General features: G+C 33.8%; 1 protein-coding gene across 2 annotated transcripts in view; it reads left to right on the plus strand.

Annotated features, from left to right (window-relative positions):
* Nucleotides 1-21,526, plus strand: part of LOC145673385 (structural maintenance of chromosomes protein 6-like) — a 169,577-nt gene that overhangs the window by 52,845 nt on the left and 95,206 nt on the right. For both annotated transcript variants that reach the window (XM_081743036.1, XM_081743035.1), the window contains exons 5-7: nt 1,208-1,452; nt 7,240-7,359; nt 10,723-10,853. In XM_081743036.1, coding sequence (XP_081599162.1) covers nt 1,208-1,452; nt 7,240-7,359; nt 10,723-10,853 — 496 coding nt within the window. The remainder of the gene's footprint in view (nt 1-1,207; nt 1,453-7,239; nt 7,360-10,722; nt 10,854-21,526) is intronic.

Below are 21,526 nucleotides of genomic sequence, written 5' to 3' on the forward strand. Positions count from 1 at the left end.
ATTCGTAAGATTTTTTAACTAAAGGTATAAGGCTGCTTTTTTGAGTTTTAAATGTAAGTTCACTACACACACATAACAAAATAAGTCAGACTTATTTTACACGCACGGGACATTGCACTCTACTGTACGTAGCTAAACGTTTATTCAGCACTTTCTTGAAACCCAGTTGCACAGCACACTCTATCACAAAAAGACACAACGCGGCAAATCCGACCACTCCTAACGAAACACCACTCAGCAAATAACAATACAATCAAACTAAAAATTGCTAAAATGTTAGAAGATTTGGCAGTAGAATTAGGCAATATAAATCTGAACTTGCTTATCACTACTTGTTAATGGACTACTACCTGAAATGAAGATAAAGAATGAGAAGAAATATGATGAACTGGTGTTCCTTATTATAACGGAGAAAAAGACTTACGCAGTAGGAGAAAATTGGAGAGATGAGGAGAACCCTTCTTTAAACAGCGTATTCCTTCTGTAAAAAAGAAAAATTGTCGCTTAGATGATTTTTAAATGAGTGTATATTGTAAAATATATTACATATGCAACAATTTTTATCTTAAGCACATTTCTGCCCTCCGCTGGTCTAGTGGGTAGCACGCATGCCTTCGGTGCACTGAGTCTCGGGTTCGATTCGTGGTAGAACATTAAATGACACAGTGGCTCGGATTCCACCTTAAACTGTAGACCCACGTCCCATATAACCTCGATGCTGAAAAGGTACGCTAAATTTCAATAACCAAACCAAACATTAATTATATTTCATCACCACCCATAAAAATAGGTATTTCACAATACAAAATTTTAAACTTTTTATTTTTTTCACAAAATTCGTATGTGATACATAAAAGGTAATTACAGATTTGACTTTCTCATGCAAAAATACATAAGAAAAACATATTTCCATGTAAAGGACAGATTTCGTGTTGCACAGTGTAATATGATAATACCCAATTATACCGTCACGGTTTCCATATAAAATTAACCAGATAACTGAGCTAGAATGGTAACTAACTTGACAGTTTTTGTTATAAACAGGGGATGAATCTTCAGGTCTGAATCGAGTAGCCAGATCAGAGAGTTGAATCACCATTTTTTCGAATGTTTACATCAAACTAAAACATATTTGGTCCTCAGTGGTGACCTAGCAACTGGAAATTTGGCACCGTGCTATAAACCTTTTCTTTCCTTTCTTTTGTAGGAAATATTGTATCTACGAAGCGTGAGGAATTAGACCGTCTTCTCTCTGTATTCAGCATTCAAGTGGATAATCCAGTGTCTATATTGAATCAGGATACGGCTAGAACTTTCCTTAACAGCAGTGATCCAAGAGATAAATATAAACTATTTATGAAAGGTACTCTGTTGGAAGCGATTGAGTCTGAATATAAATCTGTCAACGCTCATAAGATCAGTACAAGGAACACACTGAGAGAGAGAAAAGAAGTAAGCATTTAAAATTAATAAGTTAGATTATTATTATTATTATTATTATTATTATTATTATTATTATTATTATTATTATTATTATTATTATTATTATTATTTTGTATCTGTTTGTGAGCCGTCGACTGCCAGAGATAATTGAAGGGTAAGGGAAAAAAAAAAAGGAATGTCCATATGTGTCCTTTATCGGGTGCTTTGTCCTAACTGTTGGTGACTCTTGGTACTATTTGACAGTATATGCCATGCATGCGTAAATGTCGAAATCTCCATGTAAAAAGGGTCAAAAGATTTAAGTACCCTATTCTTTTTAACGCGGTTTAAAATATAAAAACGCCGTTATCTCGAAAATGCAGTTTTGTGACATTCCTCCTTTTTTCCCCTTACCCTTCAATTGAGAACATAGGCACCTACAGATTATTTAGTAGCCTAGCAGGCTCACAAAGACTACTACAGATTATTTAATTTAATCCTTCTCAACTAACACACTACTGTAATAACAGCAATTCCTTTTTAACTATTGATCGCTTACACTAGTTCAAAACTTGAAGGTATCAGGGGCACAATGGCTCAGTGGCAGAGTTCTCACCTGTGATGCTAGGAATTCCTGGTTCGATCCCAGATCAAGTGAATTTGTGGGGGACAGCATCGTGTCTGTGGGTTTTCTCGTGGTTCTTCCCTTTCCTCCTACATTCTCAATCCACCAATTCTTCCATAATCATTTACATTCATTAATTATCCATTTCCTTTATCCCAATGGCATAATTATTGGATGTAATTTCATTTTGGAAGTAACGGTTATACATAAATAGGACATTTTTTAGACAGCTACTTATACACACTGTTACATGCTTTCATTTTTTTTTTTTAATAGCAACCTATTGACCTCAACGTATAGCCCCTTTGTAGATATAATCTGAAAAATTGTTACAAAAATTTGTCAGTATTTTGGGAATAGATTCCTTACATCAAAATAAGAAAAAAAAAAAAGTTCATATGGACCTGTGGTCGGAAGTGTATAGTTTCGTAGTTATAGACTGCCGAAAACGTGAAAAAATGAACTTTAAAGGTTCATAGTTCCACTACTATAGGGCCGATCGAAGTCGGTTCAAGACATCACTGAGGAATTATTATGTGAACTATCCAAATATCCCTTCCAGAACCTCCGATATTTGCACAATCATTTTTTGAGAGACTGTTTGGGAATACTTGATCACTCCACTTATCTCTGTAAAAATTGGTGTGCGAGTCTTGGATAGTTCACATATCAGTTCCTCAGTAATGTCTTGACACAACTACGATAGGTCTCATAGTAGTGGAGCTATAAATCTTTAAAGTTCATTTTTTCACGTTTTGGGCACCCAAAAACTACGAAACTATAAACTTTCGAGCACAGGTCCATATTATTTTTTTTTTCTTATTTTGATATGAGGAATCTGTTTCAACACATTTTGACTCGTTTTTGTAACACCCTATATAATTTAGTCGCTGAAGTTTGCATTTTGAATAAAACTGTTCATATCCCAATTCATGTCGAGGTTGCATACAAATTTAACGTTGAGTTACAAAGTGGTAAAGTTTTCATTGTGACTACGTACTCGTAATATAATGTAAAAATGTAATACAATTTATTTACTTTTTATTGCGATTTCTTATTCTATTATAACGGCTCTGAACTCTTTATCTGGGCTGATTATATGAAAATCTAAGAATCAGAGCTTGAAATATTGGATAATACAATAATAAAACACACTTAAAGGTATATAAAATATGCCATTACATCTTATATTAACGTTAAATGTTTGGTCTTAATTCAGTATTACTGAACTTTCTACTGTTACCAATCGTTATGATTTAATGCTTCAAATTCAGATTTCAGTTTCAGTCGTCTGTTTCCTCTCAGGGGCCTGTGATCAACCTTAAAAGAAACACCAAAAAATTCAGATTGATTTTAGGAATTTTCATAGAATAATTTCTTCAAAATTCCCGAGTTCCGTTAGACACGCGATAATTTGAAATTAATTGAAATAGAGCGTAAGATAGAGGGGGATTTGAAATTCTAGAACATTAGCGTCTACAACCTTTAGACAGTTACATCATCTTTGGTACACTAACACAGTATATAAAATGTAGACCAACATACTGTAAATTTTGTTTAAATTCTGATGAGTCAGGAAGATGTCATCTTTCTTCGCAATTTTGAACGTGTTACATCAAACTCAGCCGAAGACATAAATAGTAATGTTCTGGTCGTTGGAGATCAAACTGGGCAGATGGATTTTAGAAACAACAGAAATCGAAGATCCACAAATAGTAAAATTGTTTTAGATAGATCATCACACCGAAAGCGTCTTCGTATGATCTAAGCGTGCATCTAAAAACATATCTCTATCTAGGGAGTGAACAGTTCGGCATCGTTGTTACATCGATCTTCAAGATGGACTATTCTTTGCTACTTCAGGATTTGCAAGAAGATATTACCCTTACGAACCCTATATATATATATATATATATATATATATATATATATATATATATATATATATATATATATATATATATATCTCCAGTGGCTCTGCGTAGCGTAGTCTCTAACGCTCACGCCTTTGGTGCAAGCGGTCCGGGATTCGATTCCCGGTGGGGCACTCGGTCTAAAAAGTGTAAAAAGCATTTTCAGACCAGCCATCCTGATTGAGGTTTCCCTGCGGTTTCGTCACTCACATCAGGCAAATGCCGGTTTGGTACCTAACTTACCTAACGGCATTGGCATTTACTTGCATCCATAGACGTTGTTGATATGTACCCGTCCATGCCACTGGAACTTACTAATAATGCCAATGCCACTTTACGTGCATCCATAGACGTTGTTGATATGTATCCGTCCATACCACTGGAAGTTACTATCAATAATACACGATCCTAGTTATTACAAAATAGCGCATCTGCCTATGAAATTTATTTTTTATTACAATTACTTGAGGTCTGTTTAACAACCAATGTATTCCAATGTGAAAATTTGTACTTCTCTCCGAATAATGGCTTAGCCATAGGCAACACATTATCCCCAATATTGGCCAATATTATTTTAAATTAGATTGAAACTTCTATTTTACAGCAGGAAACATTTAAGTACATTAGATACTACCGTTATGCTGATGACAGTTCACTACTTGTATGTGACGCAATCAGCATCCTAGGCAGAAGTTCACCCTCGAATGTGTATCTGATAACTGTCTTGCATTTTTAGACTTACTGGTTATCCTATCACACAACAAATTTATAAGAAAAGTATATCGAAAATCTAATACAGGCACTACTTATATACATCAACAGTCAGCTCATCCGCCACTGTACAAGATCAATATTTAGAAGAATTTCTTTCGCAGAGCATTATTAATTTGTGATCGTCCAAAAGATTTTAAGGACGAAATACAGATTATATATATATATATATATATATATATATATATAAAGTACAAGTTGTGTTCTTTACAAAAGTGGTTTAATCAAACACGTAGATCGTTCCAACCCCCAAAAACAGCTATTTCCAAATAAGCAGAAACTGGGATAAGAATTTCTTATTTTCCACAATTATTGACAAAAATTCAATGTATTGTTGCAAAGCATAACATATCTGCTTCAAGTAACCCCCCAAAAAGTTTACAAAAACATCTCACCGGATTTAAAAGTTACTTTGTTGATCCATTAAATAAGTCAGGCATTTACCGCGTTCAATGCGAATGTAACTCCTCATATATAGGCCAAACGAAACGCAACATCAACACTCGAATTAAGGAACATATTAGACAATGAAAAAATTACAATAAGAGGGCATGTCAAGATTGGTGCTTCATTTAAAACAACATACACATAATATGAAACAGGTTAATGTAATAGGTTCAATAAAAACAAAGAAACAACTGAAGATTAAAGAATTATTCTTCATTCATAAACACAAACCTGCTCTGAATCTGGATACTGGCAACATTGATAGAATTTGGTTACCTTCCTTTGATGCATATTTTGAGTCTAGTAATAGTGGTGTAATATAAATACCGCGCTTCCTTCGATTCAGTTCACTCCTTTTGCACTTCGCTCTGCTCGTAACATTTCAGAATCCATTCTTTACGTTACATTTATTTTATTTAGTGGTATGTATTCCTTGTTTTATACCTTTTATGTCCTATCCGTTTTAATCCTTTTCACCATGCGACTGAGGACGAAAGCAGCCTTGAGTTCCGAAACATTTGAAAAATATTTAGGCTTTCGAAGGGAGGATTAATTGGTAAGTACCCTTTTTTTGTTAATTTATTTCGTATCGTATTTTGTTACAGATTAATAAATGTTACAGAAATTAATAAATGTAATCAGAATAGAATGAAGTAGATATTACTTGTGAAAACTGCTAATTTCAATACACAAACTTGTGTTACAAAAGTTGTTCTGTGACTTACCGATGGAACGCGTGACACTCCGTCTCGGAATTATTATTATCTGGACGAAAATGCATACAGATAAACTCACAACCCAGCTTAAGTATCTTAAAATGTGCGAACTTCCAGAAAATATTTTTCTTTCTCAGGATGAAACTCAAACTTGTCTCAATTATATTGTCAATATTCGAACAAACTGAACATTAACCATAATGATTCAATAAATAAATCAATAATCAGCATAGATTTAAATTCCTTTAGTATGATAAGTGGCATTACACGATACAGTTTTGACATCAAGACTGTGGATTATCCGTCCGCGGAATTGTTGCTAATGCTGGACAGAGTGGATTACAGTAATGCATATAGCAAATCGTTAAGGAGTCAGCAGTACCGTTATGGCACTGACGAAAAGGACGAACGACTTGTGCTCATGGCTATTGCGGATCGCAGAGCTATACCACGATTATTTTCATAAGAATTAGAGGAAGTTGTATCGTAACCAGTGTTATCGTTTTCGTATGTTATATCACAACATGACATTGTGTTCAAGAAATCTACATGATTGTCGCGTCCATTTTTGTGGGTGCGGCGGTAACAGACTGAATAGGATATGCATTCTGCATCAAACTCCGGTTCAGCATTGGGCGTTGTGGTATACGGTGTCACTCAATTTAGCAGCATATAATGCGTATGAACTAGACGTTGATCAGCCACTGTTGAAGCCTGTTATGGTCTCACTTTTCAGTTCCTTAATGGGGTAAATTTCCAACAGGACTATGCTAGACTTCCCACCCTTCTCTTCCGTGCCTACGGGAAAGGAACTTCGACATCATGTCGGAACCAGCATTCTACATCTTGCTGTGCTTCAGTAGTTATTGTAGCTATTGATGTTACAGTAATTTGTATATTCTAGTCAGATCTCGAGGCACCGCCACGCAGATCTGTAACTGCAGTACAGTAATTTAAGCCTTGTATCAGAAGATGTGTGCCTACTATATTTGGCGGTGCTGGCCTCAGTGTTACTATTTTAATGGTGAGCATTGTAATTCGACAATAATAGATATTACAAGTATATATATATATATATATATATATATATATATATATATATATATATATATATATATATATATATATAAATCAGCACCTGTATCTACAAACTTCGAATTTGCAGTTAATGCACAGACCATGCACAAAATTATTTTAATAATTTATTATTTGCCATGTATGTTTTCATTTGTTGCAAAGTCTGCTCCTTCTTTTTTTCCTTCCTTTTGTTCTACATATTTATACGTGTGACACCATGATATTTAGGCAAATTATACATAATAGAGCATTTTTTGTATTTTTGTAGAATTTAGTTGCTGCGAGAGAAGAAGTTAGTGTTTGGGAGAAGAAGTGGAACAGTCATCAGACAGTAGACAATCTACGTAAGAAACAAGAAAAGTTGGAAAATGAATACTATTGGGCTAAAGTAAGTTTGTAGAGATATTATATTAGTTTCTACTATTCTGAAGCTTTCTTTACTCTGTACTCTGTAGACAGTGAGGGCTTGGATCAATTAGTCAAGAGCGGGTTTGCTGTAGACTTAAAAGGTAGCAAAATCTTCGAAGAAATGCTTAGACAGAAATAAATCAACGAAAATGTTTTTATATGCTTTGGAACGGTAAATGGAACATCGATTTTGTGTTCAGAAATTGCTATGGGGACGATGGAAGAGTTACAGTAGCTAAAGTAGTGTGGGGTTATGATCCACGAAAGACTCTAGCTGATCAGACTGTCTGTGTGGTCAGCACATTGTTACTTCTGACTTCGTAGCTCTGTTTCTCTTTTTAAATTTGATTATCTCGACCTGATGATGCTAAATCAACAAACCGAATCATATCCGGGACTATACAAACAAGGGACAGGAAGAGTGCGTACTTCTGCAAACAACTTTTAGAACCTACATAGAGTAAGTTTTCAGGTTTTGAAACGAAGTAAACAAAGAAAGGCACTAGAATTAAAATGAAAAATAAAAATTTGGTTTTAATTCTAATACAGGGTGTCTATCGGTCAGGAAAGTCACTAAAAAGTCACGAAATTTAGCTTTTGGGTCACTATTTTTTTTTTATTTGTATAAATGTAAATAGAGACTGGAAAATTTTGTTGTATGAAACGTCAAAATTCACCGCCAAAAGTGTCTATGGTCGGCTTAAGACACTACCAAATCGCAAGCAAAGCACGATTCTATCGCATGCATGAAAATTCGGCCTAATTCGCACCCAAATTTGCCCTTGAGATTGTCCTTCATCTGGCATCATTCAGCAGTGGTGATGCAAATTGCATCGGATCGCTGAAACCATCTACGCATTTAATCAGTTTAGTCAACTGTAAGAAGACACCAAGTTTTTATCGCTCCAGGAAGCAGTCTTTGAAAGTAGAGATAAGATAAAGATAAGTACTAAAGAATATAGGTATTGTTATTAGTTTTTAAATGTTACGAAATTTTATGATCTGATAAGGAAAAGGTAACGAAAAAGTCACAAAATTTCATTTTGGGATTTTAATAGACAGCTTGTAATATTTTCTCTGTGTAAGTTAGAAACGTTGTTGTTTGCAGAAATTTAGGGATGGTAAGTATAAAGATAAATATATGTTTAACAAAATTTTCCTAAAGGAACGCGTCAATACATTTCATCACATTTTTCGTAGATATTATTATACCAGAGAGAACGTACTTCGAGTATATGTACGATTTTATTTTCCACTTTTTTAATGAAAACTACTTTGTAATATTTGTTATAACAAATGAGAAAGTGTATTAAAACTCATAGCATTAAAATCGTTCATGTATTGTGGTTATCATTAACCTTTCGAACGAGCAGGCGGCGTAGGTATTAAAGGTGAGCGTTCTCGTTTTGTAATTAGGAGGTCTGGTGTTCAAACTACCTCGTCCGTTAATCTCCTTTCTTATAGTTTGGTATTTTCAAATATAAACTGTGAACTTCGTCCTTCCAAAATTTCCTTTTGTGTTTCATTATTGTTTGGATTCCAATGTGCCACCAACTTAGTACTATGTTCAAAAATAAATTTTAACCCCTTACCACCGGAATTACGCAAAACAGTTTGAAAACAATATTCAGTTATACATTCTACATGAATTAAGGTTACTAAAGTTGGATTAACTGAAAAATATGTGAGAAGTATTTTATTAGTGTGTATTTCCATTATGGTACGAAAAAAGTGTCTAACCACATTACTATGCTTTCTCGAGAATCGTTTGATCCAAAATGAGCAGCATTGCGTTCGAGAACCCTAGGAACAATCGTAAGTATTAAGACATTATATATATATATAATATATATATATATTGTCCAGCTAGCCGACGCTAGCTACTATCCGATGTATATGCTAAACACTGTTTTCCAATAAAAGGGTATATGAAACCAGAAAAAAAAAAAACAACGCAGAAACACGTTGTTCTGTTGCTGCCAAAATTCTTATGCTCACGGAAGTAGACAAAATCGATCGTCAATAAATGGCAGAGTAAGCAATGACGTGTTGATTGGGTAGTCTTGAATTCACAGCAATCGGCATCTGCGGTCACCGCTGCACACTGACTCGCAGAAGAACGCATTAGTAGTATTTCGCGAATTCGTGACAGTCGTCAAAGAGGAGTTAAAAATTATTCTGTTTTGGGTTAAAAATGGTTTTCTGCAGCTGTAAGCGAACGCCTGGTCCGCTTGTAGGTAAATCATGATGTTTTCTGATCGTGATAGCATTGAAACTACAGTAGAAATTTCCTTTAACCACTCGTCTTTCAGGAAATAAGCCATTTTCGTTACCGTCCGTGCTCGGTGCTCCACAATAGTAAACATACGCACAAAAACAATAGAATAGAGTACTGTATTTCGTTCATTATTATAAGCTAAATCGTAGTTTTTCAGTTTTTTTTAATCAATCAAAAGATCTAATATATTTCAATAAAAAAAAGAGCTACATATAGTGTAGCCAAATCCAAACTATCACTTAACTCAGTATGATGTGCTTATTCCGTAGAAAATAGGAAAACTCGATTTAAGGGCCGTTCAAAACTTTCGTGGCCCCTGATCCAAAAACTAATTATTGGCCAAGATCGTGATCTTTTGATCCATTTTTAGTTCTCCTAAAATTCTTGTTTTTTTTCTTCTTCAATCAGAACACACACACCTAAATAAGTGTGTGGTTTGTGTGAAAGTGTAGTGTGCTTTATTCAATGTACACTGGTTCCGTTCAACTGAGTTCCGTGTGTAGCAGCCTCTGGTCGAAACTTCTGATTTTGATAAATTAAATTTATTGAATTATAATACTGTAAGTCTTTTTTGACAAGAGATACTATACATTTTAGGGGCTATGAATTAGTGATTTTTCATTTTATCCGACGAGTGGTGATTGGTTAATAGGAGTATAAGTTTAAGTGTACCGGTAGAATAATAGTGAAGAATAGTTTTTCTCCCTTCAGTTTGCCCTAGATAAAATTACTGTATATATATATTTGTTAAGGCAGATCAATATTCTGTGGGTTTTAAAATTGATTTTTTCCCTCTAGATTTAAAAGTAGAATTTTTATTCTAGAATTCTCTGATGTGTGACTTTAACCATAAATGCTTTCTACTAAATTTTATTTGTAATTGGTTCTGAATTTTCATGTATTATGATTGTATTTTACATAAATCGATTTTTTTTTAAAATAAATGTTCCTTGTGCAAATTGTCGAACACTTTGTAACAGGCAATATTACGAACGAGTTAGAGTAACATTAGTAATTTACTGAAAAGTAAAGATTTAAAAGTTCTCTTTCCTGTTATTATTTTAGGTAACATTGGAAGAAAATAAGCTGAAAGATTTGGAGAAAAAATATGAAGTTTTGAAGACAAATTTTGAAGATGTTAGCAAGAAATATGAAGATCTGAAAGCCAAAGAATTAGAAGCAAAAGAGAGGCAACGGTATGTTTACCTTTCGATTCCTAGTACCTACGTGATGATTATTATGTAGCACAAAGCGAAATATTTCAGTAAATTAATTTACGTTGCAATTACAAATAAACAATATATGATTGAACTTCCTGACTTGACAGCTCGCGAGAGGCTATGATCGATCATGTTTTAATTGGGTGATGTGTAGTTAGCGTATCGAATTCCTGTGCCGTTATTTCTTGTTTTTTAGACAGAGTTCGATCCTGATTTAAATAATTCCAATTTCCTAAAGATGCTTAGTCATCACTGAAACTTCCGTTCTCTCCTTGGTAAAAGAAGTTCAGACTACATAATTAGACTTCATGACCAGTATATGAGTATTGTTGCTGTTTAGAGACCAGAAGTACTTCGGAGAGACCTGCGATAATAATAATTCCCTCTCCGTTGGTATAGTGGTTAGTGGTCCTGGGTTCGGTTCCCGGTGGGAGAGCACAAAAGATGGCCTAATTATTCACTTTCACTAATCATCCGTTTTCTGTAACCTAAAGGACATATTTCCGTGAGATGTTAAACTAAAATTTCAATTCATTTCAATAATAGCACAGCCCCCACCCCCTCCCCCACACACGCAAAGTTCTGTGCACTGGACCCCAGGGTATGGATTCAATGACTTTATTACATAGAATCCAGATTTCGAAGCGATTTTGGATAGGGAGGATACACGTAACATAATTACACACACACACACACACAAATAAAATAAAATAAAATAAAGTTCTGTGCAGCGTCCCCAGGGAATGGATTCAATGTATTTTGTTATACAGACGCCTTTCCTAGTAAGATAGTGAATTCGGTCATTGATCCAAATTGGGTCATTATTGACCCAAAATATTATCCTTGACTCACCCCTTACCGAATTATCGAATCATATATGCTCAAAATTGAATTTTTTTTTTTTTTTTTTATTTCGTGCGGGGGGTCAAAATATTTTGAAAGTTTTCACAGATTGTAGATACTATATAAGTGTAAATGTGCATTAAAAAAAAAATTGATGTGCATTTTCTTTCTGTTAAAAAAACATCATAGGCAATCTAGAAAAATCATTACATATTTAACGTAGAAGATTTTTGTCTGCCACGAAAGTAACCTTGTATAACTAAAAATAGTCATTGATATTTTAAATGTTCCTGGCCTTAGGATGTTTTTAAGAACATGTCGATACATCAAAAATTAAAAAGAACACATTGTTAATACAAGCATATCGGACAAAAAAAAAAAAAAAAAATCACATGGAATTTACCAAATACTAGGTATCACCACTCTTGGGTGGATAACCACCTAAATTCTATTTGGATGATTAAGAATACGAGGCGAACCCATGTTTGACTTGCTGTTACTGATATCCCCGTTTAACTGTAGAGACCCACTCGCTTATCATTAGATCCTGTAGTTTCATTTAAATCCTGGACTGCCTATTTCTGTTTCACCTACTTTTCCAAATAGTCTACAGATTTTCATTCTAGACCAGATCCATTTAATTCTGTGCAGTTTGCCGTCCAGACTAAATGCGACTGGACATGCCTTCCATGTACAAACGATTTGAATATTGTGCATGACTGTAACCCATTGAAAGACACGAAAGTTCCTTGCATATGTATCGTAAAGATATTATGAAAAATGGCAACAGATGATACTGAGAATGTCCAAATAAACATACTATTTCACATTCAGCTGTAAGAGTGCGTCCAAGTTTGCTACAAAAAGCATCCCCACACCATGAGAACTTTCTTCAGCTTGAACTACACCATACATACAGTATGATGACATGCTTTATTGACATTCGATGCACTCAATGCCTTGAATCATTGCAATACAGACAAAAATGACATTACACGTTATTATTCTGTTACAGGGCACGGCGGATATGGTTTCTACACTGTCATTGAATATGATTGGCCATTATTAGGTTCAGTAGCGTCTTTGTGTCTCGTCTATGGCACGTAGGCGGCCCGTGCGTAATGCGTCCTAGATGGACGATTCATCACCTTTTACCACGTATGAATTTGTTCAACCACCGTTGTACTGTCCGCTTATTCACCACATGTGTACATATTCTTCCTGCTTTACTAGAGTTTGTTCCCAGTTGAAACTTGTACAGGTTTGTATAACTCTGTCGTGGCTTCCATGTTTAACCTGAGCTCCGATGTAGCTATATGGTTAACATGCGCGCCTTTGGTGCAGGAGGTAAGTTCTATTTCCGGTAAGCGCCCATGTGATTCGGATTTCACGTTAAGCTTAGGTTTCATAGCTACTAGCAGGCCACAAGGAGAAACACAATATGTTTCTTTTCTCTCTCTCTCTCTCTTACTTATTTTTTCTACTTCTAAACGAAAGTGTAGGGGCTAAGTACAGTGTCACCACGTAGAAATTAGACAAATTTATTATTATTATTATTATTATTATTATTATTATTATTATTATTATTATTATTATTATTATTATTGCATAAATCACAGCATGTTTTTTGTAACAGTAAATTCATTGTAACGAACATTTGTCAAATAAATTATGTCTACTATGTATTGAAACAAAAGTCAGATAGATGCTACATATATTGACATGAGTAAAGCCTTTGACTCGATATATCGTAGACTATATGTGAAAAAAACTATCAAGTATGGAAGTATTACCCTCGTACCTAAATTTTTTGAAAGTTACTTGACTGATAGAAGGGATAAAATTAAAATTTGAACTCTTTTGCCAGATTCATCCAGTATTAGCAACGGAATTCCTTAAGTTTCTCCACTGAGACCATTACTTTTTTCAATTTTTATTAATGATTTACCAACAGTTCTAAAGCATTGTAATATTGTTATCCTGAATATTATTTGCTATTCTAAAAAAAGCTTGATGTCAGCATGTAGTAGAATAAGTTTCAAGAAGACCAAAATAGAATTAATGTAGTATGGTGTAAACATAATGGAATTAAACATCAATTGTTTGAAAACAAAGTATATGACAGACAGTAATAAATGTCAATACTATGTTAGTATGAGATTGAAGGAAAATTTTTTTGATACTATAAGAGATCTAGAAATAGTGTTTAACAGTTCCTTACGGGAACCGGGTTTTCAGATCCAGGTCTGGAACCGGTTCTGAAAACCGGATCTCCAAGAACCGGTTCCTCGCGGAACGGGTTCCACCAGAATCGAAACTTTGTGGCCATCCCTAATTTGGAGCAATTTAACATACACGCTCATAAATAGAATCGAAATGATACAAAATGTTTTATTAGAATGCTTTGTTTTAAAGTCAGGTTTATATTACTATTGTGAAACATAGACTACTGGAGAACATTTTAAACTTAAATCACCTAAAGACAAGAAAATTGCTTGATGCGAAGTTTGTCGAAAAAAATACGTAACAACAACTATTATTCAAGCTATATTAAAAAAAAAAAACAAAAAAAACCTCAGAGTTAAAAGTTTCAGTATATGGTACAGTCCTAGTCACAAAAGATGGGACTGCCTTCCACAGATTGAGTCCGAAAAAAATACCTTAGATCCCTACGAAGTTTCTTTAGGTCTGGCCTCTGCATTTTTGCCTCTGTCAGAGATAGAAATTAAACGATAATATTGCAGTATGCATTTAACAGGGCTCCCAGCTGTCCTGTTTTCCTATATTTTGGAAATTTGTGTATATTTGTCCTATATATGTCCTATGTTTTAATCTTGTCCTTTATTTCCTATATTTTTCAGTGATTGAATTATTAAAAATACAGGCCAAGGGCTAAATTGCTACATATTAGCAATATGCTAAATGTATCTTAGCATTTTTTTGCTGAGGGACTAGTCATTAATTCTCACTATTATTGTTTTAAATTTGTTTTTTCCTATCCTCCCATGTCTATTCTTTTTTTTCTTTGTTTCCTATGTGCTTAGTGTTCTCCAATGAAGCTTAGCTAAGAAACCTCGACATGCTCTAAGTTTCTTATAACGCAAGCTGTTAGAGTTATGATGAATGAAATGCTGTTACATTATTTATTTCAGAAGGAAATTCGTTGATCAAATAATTCAGTGTGTAATCAGATTCAGATATTTCATTACAGAGAATAAGTTATCAGTCTTCTTTGTTCATTAGAAAGATATAAAGTAATGAAAAAAATATCAAAATAAAGTTCATCTGTAAATAAAAGAACTAGAAGAATAGTAGGAAGGTAGAGAAATAGTTAATATTTTTGCGTGTATTCAAAATTATGTATTCGCGCCGTGTGGACTTTGTGGTGGACAAACACCGTGCTCGTGGGTTTTCTCGGGGTTCTCCCGTTTCCTCCCACTTTCTTCATTCCACCATTTCATTCATTTCTCATAATCACCGTCTCCTTCAGCCTAACCGGCATAAACGTGGGACGTAAAACTGAAAGATTTCATTTCATTTCAAAATTGTGTATAAATAACGACATGTAAAAGATGTTAAATGCCATGGTAATCCTATAAATAAGAGTTAACTATTTCTTTTTTTTCTGAGGTACTGGGAATATGTTCTAAATTCTAACAATACTGAAGCTGCATTTTTTAGTGTTTTTACCATTTTCAATGCCTTGTTCAAATTCTATTGCTGCACAAAAATCATAAAAAAAAAGAAAAAAAGTAACGTGAAAAGTGTAATTCAAAATGTATGAAGAGGTGGTATCCTTAAAGAAATAATACTTCCAGTTGCATTACTAATTTGTGTTTGTGGATTGTAGTTAAAATTGTTGGTACCCCGGAAAATCTGCAATGAATACTGGAGAAAAGTCTTGGAAGGTTGGCGGGTGAAGGGTGGCCTTTTCTTACAATACATTTATATTTTTTTCTGTGCTTCAGAGCGTAATATTTTATTGTAGAAACTAAACTGTCCTATTTTATAAACCAAACTGTCCTATATTCTTTCAATGTCATGCTGGGAGGCCTGATATAATTTCGTTGTAAACAAACAAAATACGTACAGTAAAGAAAATTACGTTAATTTTAAGTCGCAAATTTGATGCATTATTTATATTTTTCATCTAGAACAAATAAATAAGTGATGGAAGTAGGAAAAATACCGTAATTACAAATAGACTACAATGATTAACCATCTCCGTTACGCGATTTACTTATTCAGGGTGTCCACATTCTGGAAAGTCAGCGAAATTCAGGAAAATAAAAATGTATCGGCTAAAGTCGGAAATGGCAGATTGCTCAGGGAAAGTCAGGGAAAAATCGATTTAGGTCCATTGTTCAGTTATTGAATTTATGAAATAGTAAGTGTAATATCGGCCTAATGCATATGTTTGTAAATTTACATTCTTTTAGATTAAAGAAAATTGTAAAAAGAAAGAAACAAAAGTGGAGAGAGCAGTAGCCCAGCTATGGGGAAGGTGGAGGCTGGGGTTTCTTTCTTTTTTTTCTTATTCTTAAATTATTCAATGGTCAGGGAGATCTGGACCTTTGGTCAGGGAGAGTCAGGGATTTTTTTGGCCAAATTTGTGGACACCCTGTAATTGTTTCACTGCGTATTCAAGTGTCCCCAAAACACACCTTTGTCCAGTTACCTTCCTTGGAGTGAAAACTAAGGAGTAATTTGTGAAAAATCGATTGAAGTCAAAAGGATAAAAGCAAAGATATTTGAAAGCGTTCTGCTGTTTTCTGATATAACATATGATTCATCCGACTCGTCTTTAGCATAGGAGGTTGAGAAGGAACTATGTTTCAGGACACACAGTAAAATCACATTTAGTTGCTATGTCAGTATTACAACCTAGCAGAAAATAAACCAAAACCTAAATAAATTTTGCTGCGGATAAGACTAGTTCGTTTTCTTTCGTTTTTAAGCTTGCCTCTTAAAACTATATTTTTGTCAGGAAAACAGACAAAGACTTCTGTAATCTGTTTCCTGTGACTTCTTTCAGCAGGTAACTCAGTAATTAGTATTCAAAATAAACATACAAGCACGATGAGAAGAATCTTCAAAATTATGAATCTTTACAAAACAAATGATTTGCTCGTTACTTTTATCTTTAGTGCGTGAATCCCAGGATTTTCCTTATAAAAACACCATAAGCGTGGGTATTCGCGGAGTTCTCTCGTTTCCTCCCACTTTCTTCATTCTATCATTATCTTACATCTCATTATCCCCGTCAGTAATTTATCCAGAATTTTGAACTTAGGGAGTGGGGTTCAAAAAATCGGGGGGGGGGGGGATTTTGCATTAAGGTCGTATACTTATTCGTCTTTTTAATTAGCTTTTCTTTCAAACTTTAAAATTTTTTGATGCAACAAACGATTGCATTGAATTTTCTTCCTCACCCAGAGCCAATTAGCGTCGAGTTTCTCATGCTTGGTGTGACGTCGAGATGAAATCGTTGGCAATCGATTGATCAAACGTTGTTGTGACGACCACAGGCATGTAAAGGTTGATTTCCATTCAATCTTGCGTTGCGTGCGTTGCTTGAAAATGTATCTTGTCGAAAGTAAGTTGTTTTATTCTATTGGTATTTAAAAACAAGAATTCAAAATCTTTTAAAAACCAAAATAGTAAGATTTTTAATGGTGTCTTCCCGTTCTGCCTAAAGGTGCTCCTTCACTTTGTAGAAAATATTTTAAATAATCTTTAGGTAGAACGGGAATTCCCATTCTGCCTAATCTCTCGACACTAGGAATTCTGTCCAGGGAGGGACTTCTTCAAGAGTATTTTTCTTTAGTAATTGTAACAGATTCTGTAAGAAGAATAAGTATTTGTTTAAAATTTTATCATAAATTTTAGATGTTATTCTACTTGTTCTCAGAAAAGTGACTAGATACAGTTCTGTTATTAACAGTGTTATTTACATCTATTTCAGTAAAAATGAATGATTTAAAAAAAAAGCTACCTCCAGAGAAATTGAAAATTGATTGACAGTTGCAAGAAAGCCGTTTGGCATTGTAGCTGAAACAAAGATAAAACAAACTTACTTCGGATAGTATCAAGTCATTTCACAACAAAATTTTATTCAGTTTTCCAGTAGTTCACCTCCAACATGCTAAGGCTCGTAGTCAGAGGCGGCTTTAGGATTTTAATTTTGGGTAGGCCCGCTCCCTCGCGTATGGATACATATGCGCATTTGATTGATTAATGACAATAGGAAATTACTTTTACAGTAGTGGTTGATGCTGTTTATTAAATAATTATTTACCATTAATATAAAAAGTGGAAAATGTATTTACTCTTTATTGTATCTTTTAGTGTTTATATACTTTTCAAAATTTTTGGGTAAGCCCTGTCTACCCGGCCTACCCGCTAAAACCGCCACTGCTCGCAGTACGTAAAAGGTGCCACAGTTCACATCCTCAAGACATGTTTGGCCATATATTAAGCAAACAATGCAAAAGGATGCGTAAGATGGCCCTTATTCTCAATTATCTGACCTTTAAATTTAATTGAAACTGCAAAGAAACATATAAGTATTTCAATTCCTCATCAAATAATAAGTATATTTGATTGTTAAATTTTAAATGTAAAATAACTAGGCAAAAATCGCTTTATTTGTGATTAACAATTTATAATATATGGATATAAGATTAATTGTCGTTTTCACGATTGTAAATTATAATACTGTTCTATGTTCTGTGTTTATTGCATCAGTTTTAGTTTCCTATTTAAAAATACTCAAAACATTTTACAATGTATGTACATAAGGAATTTTAGCATTCAATATAAGAGAATTTTAATATTTGTTTAAGCTACTAACATTTATTCAAATAACTAAATTATAATTTAATTTGTCATTCGCACTTTGTTTGAATTCTATACAAATAATAAAAAATGATGGATACTAAAAAAAAAAAAAAAAAAAAAAAGTATTTCAATATTGATATTGTGTATTGTTGATATTTACATTGACAGTATAAATATGAAAATAAAAGTGTATATGACGGGTAAGGGGAAAAAACAAAGAATGTCACAGAACTACATTTTCGAGAAAACGGCTTTTCAATATTGAAAACCGTGTACAAAATGAATAGGGTTTAATTACAAGAACGGTCGTTTAATAAAGTTAAAAGTTATTGTCAATTCGTTATTGTACGCAGTGAAATAGTACCAAGAGTCAGCAACAGATAGGCCAAAGTACTCGTTAAAGCACACACATGGACATTCCTTGTTTTTCCCCCTTACCCTTCATATATGTTACTATTGCATATAATATAGAATTATGTATATAAGACAAATCAGCTGATAAGGTGATGCCGAAACAGGAGTTGTGATGTAGAACACTAACATTCTTTTTTTAAGAGTCGCCTTATGCATCGTTTTGCATTCTTGTCTTGAGGATGTGAACTGTGGCACCTTTTACGTACTGCGACTCTTAGCATGTTAGATATGAACTACTGAAAAAGTGAATAAAATCTTGATGTGAAATAATTTGATATTATACCGAATTAAGTTTATTTTATGTTCGTTTCAGTTACAATGTCGAACGGCTTTCTTGCAACTGAGTCAATCAATTTTCCATTTGCTCGCAGGTATTTTTTAAATCACATTCATCTTTACCAAAGTAGATGTGATTAACACTGCTGATAAAGAACTGTATCCTCGTCATTTTTTCCGAGAAGAACAAGAAGAATAACATCTAAAATTTATTATGAAACTTGAAGAAATAGTTATTCTTCTTACAGCGTCTGTTAGAATTACCAAACAGATTATTACGAATGCAGGACAAATTTCTAGAGGACAAACCCCAAGGAAAATTCAGACAAAACGGACTAAATTCAAGCGACAGAATCGTAGGCGCAGATTAGTAAAAGAATGATTTTTTCTTCAACTGTTATGTATCTAAAATGTTATCTGAAATTCTTCACTTTACGGAAATAACATTAAAAAAAAAAAAAAAAATGCTGAAAATCAATAAAAGACGTAAGACTGTTACGGTAAGTATATATTTCACATTTTGATCTTTGCTTTAAAAAAAACAATAAAAAAAAACTAACAAACAAACAAAAAACTGCTATATGCTACCACACAAGAACGACTTTTTAAAAATCAAGTAGCATCACAGTTACTTTTCGTAATTAAAATGAATGGTCTTACTGTAATTGCTAAACGTATTTCAAATATATTAAAGGTATAATAAATAGGAATACGAAGAACTTTTCATATGGCTATGTGTAAAAGTAATTAAAGCTAATCTGCCCTTTCATTATATCATATAGGGTGTGCGCTGGTACATCCAATATATACTCATGTGATTTTGTCCTTTGAATTTTGTCCTCGTCAGAATTTTCCTTTTATTTTGATCGCTTGGATTTAGTTCCCGCTCTCGTTACTACAGCCATTTTATACATGAGTTCCGATCTGCATACAAACACGCTAGAAGTCAAACTTTTCGGTGCTGCATTTCCCTAAAAATTTATTCCTCGCATAGAATTCCCTGTCTCCAAAGATTAGGCAGAACGGGAAGTCCCGTTCTGTCTAAAGATAAGATCATTTAAAATGTTTTCTACAAAGTCCTGAAGGGCTTTAGGCAGAACGAGAATGAATCTTTTTAATATTGCACCCCCCTAGTTGGGGGCTGTAAGGAATTTATTTCCGTGGGTCTGTCCGAAAATTTCAGGGGGGTGCTGGGAGGGTGTTAGGGGTGTAGATAAATCACTAGTCCCAGTCTCCTTTAGCCTCGATGCATAAGCATGGGACGTTAAATTGAACAAAAATGTTCTTTTTTTAAAATTAGACCAAAAAGAGAAAATCTAAGCTAAATTACATGGCGCTTTTACCTTTTGTCAGGAATATATATCGGAATATTTAAAATGCAAGATTAATGCTGATGTTTCATTACGTTAACATAACTCTTACACATTTTAAAGTAATAGTATCGAACGACTGAAAAACATGTAGGATTCTTATGACAGCATGCCGTATTAGAAGTTCAGTAGCTTATATTTATGTATATTTACGTAACTTCGCCTTTAATAATGACCCCATTTGCGATTATGAAAATAAATAAGAAATTTTGTTCTTTTTCTTCTTCTTTATTTGTTTTCTGAGGTAGACCAATATTAAACTAAAATCCACAATTGCATTCGTGTTTAACAGCTACCTTTATTTGTTCAGTTGTCTCAGGCAGATAAATCTATATCATGGTTTCTTTATATTGTAGAACTTAATCCAATACATAAACCTCTATGAATATAAAATATAAATTCCGACCTTAAGATTATCCGAACGCAATATTTTAACATTCTTTCATAAATTCTTTAACGTTTTTTTCTGCCATGAAATTATCTTAGACACGATAGTGCAGTAGTGTAATAATAACATTTTAACGTGGATCTGCATGTATATGAAGTAAAACTTTGAAAATAGCTTTAAAAAACGCGAAGTGCATATTTCACTCTAGTTCTCCTACATGGACTAGCAAGGAGAGAAAAATAAACTGTGATCAAATAGTGGAATGGAAGTTGCGTAGAAAATACAAAAATAATAAAACCCAAGATCGGTGGTGTGAACCCTTCCAACAGCCAGCGAATGTTTTTATATTTATTTATTTATTTGTGAGAAAAAGAGTAGTAAAGAAACAGAGTATTAACGGTTGATAGTATGTCAGAAAAAAGTCATAATGACGTAATCTACATGAAGCAACTCCTGCTTTATCCCAAAAAATAGCAGGAACCAACAAACTTGAATACTTTCTAGGTTTCATTGCTTTA

The sequence above is a fragment of the Thermobia domestica genome, chromosome 16 (assembly GCF_964235325.1).
Source record: "Thermobia domestica chromosome 16, izTheDome1.hap1.1, whole genome shotgun sequence".
Lineage (NCBI taxonomy): Eukaryota > Metazoa > Arthropoda > Insecta > Zygentoma > Lepismatidae > Thermobia > Thermobia domestica.